Source organism: Enhydra lutris, unplaced genomic scaffold, assembly GCF_002288905.1.
Source record: "Enhydra lutris kenyoni isolate GAN:26980312 unplaced genomic scaffold, ASM228890v2 scaffoldscaffold9, whole genome shotgun sequence".
Classification (NCBI taxonomy): Eukaryota; Metazoa; Chordata; class Mammalia; order Carnivora; family Mustelidae; genus Enhydra; species Enhydra lutris.
The window spans coordinates 14771067-14781228 of NW_019154093.1; the positions used below are offsets into that span (position 1 = coordinate 14771067).

The 10162-nt window shown below is 47.5% G+C and overlaps 1 protein-coding gene across 3 annotated transcripts in view; it reads right to left on the reverse strand.

The window, feature by feature from the left end:
* The window catches only part of LOC111143720 (transmembrane protein 53), a 25893-nt gene extending 16093 nt beyond the window's left edge, over positions 1-9800 (reverse strand). For 2 of the 3 annotated variants that reach the window (XM_022497549.1, XM_022497548.1), the window contains exon 1: positions 9524-9607. In XM_022497549.1, the coding sequence (XP_022353257.1) occupies positions 9524-9584 (61 nt within the window). In that variant the 5' untranslated portion in view covers positions 9585-9607. Of the gene's footprint in view, positions 1-9523 lie in introns of all 3 variants that reach the window. The other variant, XM_022497547.1, reaches the window with a different exon arrangement.
* Between the last annotated feature and the right edge of the window lie 362 nt (positions 9801-10162).

Genomic DNA, 10162 nt, shown 5'->3' on the forward strand with positions numbered 1-10162 from the left:
AGCCGAAGGCAGAGGCTTTAACCCACTGAGCCACCCAGGTTCCCCAGAGCATGCAATTCTTGACCTCGATGTTTTAAGTTCAAGTCTCATGGTGGCTATAGAGATTACTTTAAAATCTTTTTAAAACTTAGTAATACATTGGGGCACCTGGGTGGCTCAGTGGGTTAAAGCCTCTGCCTTCAGCTCAGGTCATGATCCCAGGGTCCTGGGATCGAGCCCCACATCAGGCTCTCTGCTCAGCAGGGAGCCTGCTTCCTCCTCTCTCTCTGCCTGCCTCTCTGCCTACTTGTGATCTCTGTCAAATAAATAAATAAAATCTTTAAAAAAAAAATTAGTAATACATTAAGTGAAAAAGCACGTTGAAAAGCAGCATATACAACAGAATATATATATGTGTGTGTGTGTGTGTGTGTGTGTGTGTGTGTGTATACACACACACATATTTATTTATTTATTTATTTATTTATAGGTGCTGGGTGCCTGGGTGGCTCAGTGGGTTACAGCCTCTGCCTTCAGTTCAGGTCATGATCCCAGGGTTCTGGGATCGAGCCCCGCATGGGGCTCTCTGCTCAGTGGGGAGCCTGCTCCCCGCCTCGCTCTGCCTGCCTCTCTGCCTACTTGTGATTTCTGTCAAATAAATAAAATCTTTAAATATATATATATTTATAGGTACGTATATATATATATATATATATATATATATATATATATATATATTTATAGGTACATATATACTTATGTATATCCACACACATATATATTTATGCATAGAAAAAACACATCAAATACTAATAGCAATTATTTCTGGGACTAGAGGCAATTGTTTTTTCATGATTTTTTTTTTTTTTTAACCACTTTCTAAAATCAACATGTTATCACTTTTGCAACGAGAGTTTAAATGTTATTTTAGCCCCTTGGTAAGGAAGAAGTATTCTTTTCAACCCTCGTGATTCTTGAGCACCCACAAAACAATTTAATCTCACAGTCTCCCTGTCCTCTAGGATTTCTCAACAAAACAATACTGACACCAATAATAGAAGAATTACAGATACACATATTGTACAACAGTTCAAGTCATAAAACTAAAGCATAGATTAGATTGTGTATATCCCAGGGGCATGTGGAGAAGACAAAGGAAAGGCTGACAAGGAATAAGGGTATACAGCACCATACATGCTTTTTATCTGTAAGTCAGAATGAAAATGCAAAGAACCTATGTTTTCTTTTTAAAATGCAAAGAATAAAAGGATCCTCAGTGTCCTCTACTCCCCAGCAAAACTTTCTAGAATCTCACATACCTAGGTCCGGTATTTATTTTTTCTTTAAGTAAACTCTACCCCCAACATGGGCTCGAATTCACGACTCCAAGATCAAGAATCACATATTCTACCGACTGAGCAGTCGGGTACTCAACAGTTCCCATATTTATATACTTATATTTAAGTTACTTTATTTATAATTTTTTTTTTTTTACTTTTTGAAATAAGAGCCTAGGAAAGTAGCACAGTACATACTTTATAAAACCATATCTGAATTCAAGAGAGAGAGACAAACCAAGAAACAGACTCTTAAGGCTAGAGAAAAAGCTGATGCTCGCCAGAGGGTGGGGCAGGGTAGGGGTGAAACAGATGATGGGGATTGAGGAGCGCACTGATCGTGATGAGCCCTGGGTGCTCTATGGAAGTGTCAAATCACTATATTGTACATCTGAAACTAGTAACAGAACACTATATGTTAACTAAATGGAATTAAATTTAGAACTTTACAAAAGATAAAAATAAAACAAAACCTATCTGCGTCCAAATCTCTGGCTATGCCACGAATAATTACGAACCAGACCTTGAGCAAGCTCCTTAAACTTCAATTTCCTTATCTGTAAAATGGGGCTCTTAAGGGGCGCCTGGGTGGCTCAGTTGTTAAGCAACTGCCTTTGGCTCAGGTCATGATCCCAGGGTCCTGGGATCGACCCCAACATTGGGCTCCCTGCTCAGCGGGGAGTCTGTTTCTCCCTCTCCCACTCCCCCTATTTATATTCCTCCTCTCTCTCTCTCTCTCTCTGTGTCAAATAAATAAAATCTTTCTTTAAAATGGGGCTATTAATATGTAGATTAAATAAGATAATGTCTGTCGAGGGCTTAGCATGGTACCTGGCACAAAGAAAAGAGTTCAATGAACCCCAGATACTATTATTCCTTCACGAGCAGCACATGCGTACTGCAGAGAAGGAGAAAATGAATGTCTAATAAAATTGGAATCCCACTGTTTTGTAATCTGCTTTCTTCCATTTAGCAATATATTGTGAACCTCTTTCCCTGTCAGCTTATATATTTCTACATCACTCTTTTTAGTGGCTACGGAGCGACCGTAGAATATTTCATAATTTGTGGTGACCAATCTCCCATTATTGGACATGATGTTTCCAATTTTTGCTATTATAAAAGGACTCTGTTGCACACCTCTTTCTTTGTGTGTGTCCTTAATTGTGTCCTAGAAATGGAACTATAGTCAAGCAACACTTCCTAAGGGCAAGAGGAATCCGCACGCACTAGCTGAGGAGTGGAACTCGAGTTGAAATCTGGGGTAATTTGGGGTAAGACACCTCAGCTCCCTGGAGTTTCTGGTCCTCATATGTAAAACGGAGTAAAACCTCTCCCTCCTTCACAAGGTGGTTGCCATTAATAAAATCATGAGAGGTGCTCCTGGCAGGCCTGGCATGTGAGCAGGACACGGTCAACAGAAGAAGGGCAAGAGAGACCCTGGCGAGCTCAGAGAAAGGAGGCCTGGAAAGAGTCCACCAGGTTTGGACCTCAAATCCAGAGCCTAGACGGCGCCTGGTATAGAGCAGACAAATTAGAAAGGGTTTTCGTTAATGTGCGAAAGAGACTGTGATTCCGAAAAATATAGGCAGACCTTGGAGATACGCGGGCTTGTTCCCAAACAACCCCAAAAAAGCGAATATCACAATAAAATGAGTCAAACAAATTTTTTGGTTTCCCAGTGCATACAAACGTTATTTCCACTATACTATGGTCTATGAAGTATGTACTCGCATTGTCTAAAAAAACAATGTACATACCTTAATCTAAAAACACTTTATTGCTGGGGTGACTGGCTGGCTCAGTCAGTACAGCATGGGACCCCTGATCTCAGGGTTGTGGGTTCAAGCCCCACATTGGGTGTAGAGTTTACTTTAAAAAAATTAAAAAATAAAATCTTTAAAAATACTTTATTGCTGGGGCACCTGGGTGGCTCAGTGGGTTAAGCCTGTGCCTTCAGCTCAGATCATGATCTCAGGGTCCTGGGATGGAGCCCTACATCGGGCTCTCTGCTCGGCGGGGAGCCTGCTTCCCCCTCTCTCTCTGCCTGCCTCCCTGCCTACTCTCTCTGTCAAATAAATAAGTAAAATCTTTAAAAAAAATACTTTATTGCTAAAAAATGCCAATCACCATCTGAGTTTTCAGCGAGTCTTAATCTTTTCGCTGTGGAGGGTCTGGACTCGATGTTGATGGCTGCTGACCGGTCAGGGTGGTGGGCACTGAAGGCTGGGGTGGCTGTGGTGGTTTCTTAAAATAAGACAAAAAGGAAGTTTGCTGCATTGATTGGCTCTTCCTTTCAGAAACGATTTCCCTGTAGCACGTGATGCTGTTTGATAGCATTTTACCCAGAGCAGAACTTCTTTCAAAATGGGGACTCAGTCCTCTCCAACCCTAAAGCCGCTTCAGCAACTGAGTTTACGGAATGTCCTAAATCCTTTACTGTCATCTCCACAATCTTCACAGCGTCTTCACCAGGAGCAGGTTCCATCTCCAGAAACCACTGTCTTTGTTCCTCCATAAGCTGTAACTCCTCACCTGTTCAGGTTTTCTTAAGAGACGGCCGCACTTCAGCCGCTCCTTCAGGCGCCACTTCTGACTCTCATTCTCTTGCTCTTTCCACCCCATCTGCGGTCACTTCCTCCGCTCACGTGCTCAGCCGGTCACAGTCACCTGTGAGGGCTGGAACCACCTTCTTCCGAAGTCCTGCTCATGACAGTGTTTTGACATCTTCCCATAAATCACAAATATTCTTAATGTCGTCTAGAATGGTGAATCCTTTCCAGAATGTTTTTGATTTACTTTGCCTGGGTCCACCAGAGGAATCACTCTGTGGCAGCTCTAGCCTCAAGAAATGTATTTCTTAAGCAACAGGACTTGATTTGAAATTACTCCTTGATCTATGGGCTGCAGAATAGATATTGTGCTATCAGTCATGAAAACAACATTAATCTTATCATATACCTCCATCAGAGCCCTTGGGTGACCAAGGGTGACGAAGGTACACTGTCAATGAACACTAATATCTTGAAAAGTATCTTTTCTTCTGAGCAGAAGGCCTCAACAGTGGGCTTCAACCATTCAGTAAACCATGCTGGAAACAGATGTGCTGGCATCCAGGCTTTGCTATTCAATTCAGAAAGCACAGGCAGAGTAGACTTATCATAATTCTGAAGGGCCCTAGAATTTTCGGAATGGTACAGGAGCAATGCCTTCAACTTAAAGAGTCACCAGCTGCCTTAGCTTCTAGCAAGAGAGTCAGCCTGTCCTTAGAAGCTTTGAGGCCAGGCATTGACTTCTCCTCTCTAGCTATGAAAGTCCTACATTGCTGCTTCTTCCAACACAAGACTGTTTCTTCTACATTGAAAATATGTTGTTTAGTGCAGCCACCTTCGAATGATCGTAGCCAAGTCTTCTGGTTTCTATACCATAACTTGCTGCTTCACATTACACTTTTATGCTATGGAGATGGCTTCTTTCCTCCAACCTCAGGAACCCATCTCTGCGAGCTTCCAGCTTTTCTTCTGCATCTTCCTCCCCTCTTGGCCTTCAGAGGATTGAAGAGAGTGAGGGCCTTGCTCTGGATTTAGGCTCTGGCTTAAGGGAATGTTTGATCTTCTATCCAGACCACTAAAACTTTTTCCGCATCAGCAGTAAGATTGTTTTCTTATCATTCATATGTTCACTGGAGTGGAACTTTTGATTTCCTTCAAGAACTTTTCCTTTGCCTTCGCAATTTGGCCATTTGGTTCAAGAGGACCTCTCTCGGCTTTCCACGGTCCTTCCTTAATAAGCTTACTCATTTCCGGCTTTTGATTTAAAGTGAGAGACTCATGATTCTTCCTTTCACTTGAACACTTAGAAGCTACTGTAGGGTTATGAACTGTCCTAATTTCGATACTGTGTTCTCAGGGAATAGGGAGGCCCCAGAAGAGGGAGAGAAACGATGGAATGACCAGTCAGTGGAACAGTTAGAACACACACAACAATCATTGGTTAAGTTCACTGTCTTACACAGGTGAGGTTCGTGGCACCCCCAAACGAGGCCATTAGTAACATCAAAGGTCACTGATCACAGATCACCATAAAAAAAATAATCATAATGGAAAAGTCTGAAATATTATGAGAATTACCAAAATATGACACAGAAACGTGAAGTGAGCAAATGCTGTTGGAAAAATGGCACCCATAGACTTGCTTGATGCAAGGTTACCACAAACCTTCAATCTGTCAAAAACAAAAACAAACAAACAAAAACCCCACATCTGCGAAGTGTAATAAGGCAAAGCACAATAAAACAAGGTATGCCTGTAAATTAAACTCCTGTTTTAAAAAAAAACGGGGGGCCCAAAGGCAAGGAGAAGATGAAGTCCCAACTTACTCTTCACCTGGGCCTCTGAGGCCTCTCTGGTGTGACAGCTCTGTGGGACCACCTCAGTCCTCCCCCAGTGCCCCGACTTCTGCATTTTCTTTGCTCACCATCTACCCATCAGCCCTATGAAGCTCTAGGTCCAGTGGGCCACTCTTCTCCAGAAGCCCACCATAACCACTGGGGCCCACCATGGTGTTCAAAACCACTCAAAACTATTTCCCAGGTGCCAGTGAAAGCTTCCTGAAGGTTCAGTGGCCTTTTCTTTTTTTGGCCCCCACTCTTTTTTTTTTTTTTTTCCCGCAAGTGCTTAGCAGAAGAGCAGGTTCACAATAAAACCTGGGCTCACAATAAACCTGTTACTTCTCCTCTTTGTGACCACCAAAGGCCTTCCTTGTACTCAAAGGGTAGGCCCCTTATCCAGACTCTGTGAATCAATTATTTCTGAAAATGTTTACTAAGCATGAGAGCAATATAATGCTGTTAAGAAGGCCTCCTGGCCTGCCAGCAAGCCAAAGAGGGGCCTGGGGCAGCGCTTGGCTGACCAATCTCTGGCTGAGAGAAGGTGCAGCTTAGCCTCAGCCTGGGATGTCAGAGCATCTCTGGCTCAGGCCTACAGAGCTGCCAAGTGACTCCATTCGGGTCCTTTGGCACCTCATCCTTGCCAGGCCCTAGCAACAGTGAGCAAAACCATCAAAAGCACTACCACAGGGATCCCTGCTATGGGAGCCAAGAGAATAGAATCTTCCCCAAGAAAATGAGATAGGAACAGAGTATTAGGAGGGGACAGGGATCACTGGTCAGGGAAGAAGGATACAGGGAGATTCCAGGTCAAGGGATCAGCTTCAGCAAAGGAGTGGACAGACTACTCTCCCGGCATGGGCAGTCACAGATACTGGCTGGTGGGATTCCCAGCAGAAGGATCCAGGCTGCCCAGCCTGGGCTCTGAACAACCCTAGATCCGCAGCTGCCTTCTGCGTAACAATATGCCAGCAGCAGCTGCTCGCCTGTCAGCTCACAGCCGTGCTGGGCATCGCAGTTTTCATGTTCAAATATGGCGGAGAGAAATTCCAGAAACCAAACACGATTGCCCTACATACTTCTGTACCATTAAACAGCAAATGCAAAAGAAAGACAGTCTCCAGGATCCCCCTAGCCTACCCCCATGTGAAACCGTGTCAGCCTGGAGGGAGCTCTCTGCAGATGGGAAACAGATTCAGGGGATCACAGTGCTGTTATCTCCTGCTGAGGGGGGCTACAACCCCCAGCCCAGCTCTGGGGCATGCGCTTTGAGAGGGAAAGGCATGATGAACTAAAGCCGATCCAGAGAAGCAATCAGATGGAGGACGTCCTTAGAACCACATCGGAGGAAGGACAGCTGACAGCCCTAGAGGTATTCTCTTGGAGAACAGAGATGTGAGGAAGGCATGAGCTGACCTCCTGAAGAGAGAGGAAGAGAGACTACCTTGCTGTGTTGCACCCACCCCGACCGTCTTGTCCTGCAATTACCACATCATTGTGAAACCACCTGCTTATACATCCTCCCACCTCCTGAAAACCATAGCTCCCTGAATGGAGCCTGTGTGTGAGTTACTTCTCAGGCACCAGCAACTAACCTGCGGCCAGGACACACCAAATACTGAACTGAAAACAGAAACGACAGGACGGCCTATAGTGGCTCAAGAAAGGGAAGTGCTTTCTAACAATCCCAGTTACCTCCAGCGGGCCAGGATGTTTGGGAGGAAGCATCCTGTCAGATAAGGGTCTGGAAGCAACAGAATACCCTCATGCTAGTAGGACTAAATGCCCCCCCTGAGGTTTCTTCCAATTCTAGGACCCCACCTCCTGACGCAGTGAGGGGAGCCACGAGAAGAGGAGATACACCGACATGCCACGCACACACACCCAGTCACTGTCTCAGAAACCCTCACAGTCCCATGAAAGAGGCACTGTTATGGAGGAATCTGAGGCCCAGGAAGGTTCAACTTGTCAAAGCCCTAAAACCAGTAGGAGATAGAAGTGAGGCAAACCAAGACCACCAGGCTGCTCACGTGGGCTGAGAGAGCACATCTGCCCTCCTAGCCACGAAGAGGGCAGCTCCAACCCTTTAAAGCTGGTGGCTCTCCACAGGCAAGAATATTAACTGGTGGGGCAGCTGGGTGGCTCAGTGGGTTAAGCCTCTGCCTTCGGCTCAGGTCATGGTCTCAGGGTCCTAGAATCACGCCCCGAATCGGGCTCTCTGCTCAGCTGGGAGCCTGCTTCCCCCTCTCTTTCTGCCTGCCTCTCTGCCTACTTGTGATTCTCTGTCAAATAAATAAATAAAATCTTAAAAAAAAAAAAAAGAAATTAACTGGCTTCATCTCTCCCTGATGCTTCTGAAAAGTATTTTTACACCCAAAGCCCAAGAGCCCTCTGCCACCATACGCAGCCCTAAGGAGCTAGGGCCATCTGTCCTGTGGAAGCCTAGGGCTGCCCTCTCCTCCTAGACCCCAACCAATAACAGAAGATGCTATGGGAAGGGGCTGGGGAGGCTCTCCTGAAGGAGACAACATCTGAGCTAAGCCTTCAATGACGAACTGGACAAGGACAAGGGGACAGTGTGGCACAGCAGAGGGGAAAGGGCATTCAACAGAGGAAACAGCAGGAGTAAAGGCAGAGAAGCAAGAAGTGTGTGGAGAATCACAAGCAGTTTGGGTTGCCAGAACATAAAACTCAAATTGAACAGTGGAAGGACACTGTGATCAAAGAGATAAGCAGGGGCTACTAAAGTGCAAAGGACTTTGACTGACACCTTAAGGAACCTGAACTTGATTTATCCTGAGGGCCCTAAGAAGCCACTGAAGGGTTTTAGGCAGAGCGGTGATAAGAGTAAACCTCTACATTAAGGAAGATCGCCAGTAGCCATACAAGAGGCTGCTCGGTTGGCAGTGAGACTAGAGGGCGGAAAGGCCATGTGGGCAAAGGAGTGAGAGACATGTTGGGCTCAGTACCTCAAGCCTCCTCTATCAAAATTCCCAGTCAGCGCCAAACTTTCTGTCCTCTGGGCCTGCAATCCAACTCTCACTGCAGGGACCCAGGCCTGCTCTACAGGCTACTCATTTTGTGGAGCCTCCCACACATCACTCTTTAATGATACGACTCCAGGGAGGAGGAATGCTAAAAACTGTACTTACTCCATGCCAGGCACTATGCTGGGTCCGTCACACAAACTACCTCAGTTGTGCAACCAACAGCCCTGGAAAGGGGGTTACTATGGGTAGCCTCGTTTTGCAGATGAGGAAACTGCCAGAGGTCATCTAGCTACTAAAGAGGGGATCTGAACCGACTTCTACCTGACGGCAGAGACTGCTTGGTTCACCACTGCCAAGGAAAGTGGGAGGGATGAGTCCCGTGTCCCGGGCTTCTGCAAGGACCCCCGGGAAAACAGTGGGTGGAAAATAATGTGGGTGGGTCCCCCAGCCACAACCGCTGACGAGAGGCTGGAAGTGGGAAGCCTGACCCCAAACAAAGGAAGGGCAGCCCCTGCCCTCGGCAGCCGTCAGCTTCGAGGGAGAAACGAAGGCACGGACCCGCGAACTGCCACGGAAAAGACAGAAAAAGCCCCCAACAGAGCGGAGGCCGCAGGGAAGGGGCGGGACTCGGACGCAGAGACCACTCCGGGGCGGGGCTTGTGCGGGGCGGGACTCTGTGGGCCCCACCACGTCTAGGACCTGCAGGACCCCGTGAGGGGGCGGGTCGCGAGAGGGCGGGGCTCCGAAAGGGGCGGAGTCACAGCTGTGCTTGCGACCCAGAGACTCGTCAGGTTACCTCCCCAAGATGGGACCCGACCCTCGTTCCATACCCTGGCTCCAGCAGGGCTGATCCGGGATCTCGATGGTGTAGTCCAGCTCAGCCGAGGCCATGGTGAAGGCGCCAGCCCTCAGCACGGGCCTCCGCCGGAACTCCCGCTCGCGCGCCCGCGCCTCACCCGGGAGCCTTCTGGGCGCCGCCCAATCACCACCCCGCTCTCCTGTCGCTGCCCAATCCCTGAGCCGCGCTCTGTGACCTCCCGGCTTAGCAACCGCCAAGTCTCTCTGCGAGCCTCTCACGGCACCCCACGGCTCGGCCCTAGCAACCATTCCCCGCCCCGTTCTAGCCGTGCTTCACAGCCATTGGCTGACTTGCGTGATCTGGGTCAGGTATTGGTCAACCGGGACGCCTCTCGGGAAGAGTTCCCACCCTCCCGTGTAGGTAAGAGGGTCTGCGGGAGATTTGCGGTGTTCTGGAAATGGGAAGGTCTCCCTTCCCCACCGTGTCTTATCCTACGGGGTGGACGGCAGTGCCCTTTGACTTACGCCATCTCCTACCTCTACCGTCCTTTACCAGACGCAGCTCCGAGGGCTGGAGGTAGAAAACCATACAAAACGGTCTAGGGGACGCGTGCCAGCCCATCCTCCATCCAGTGGGTTGAGGCATATTCTGGCTGGTGGGGTGAGGGGTA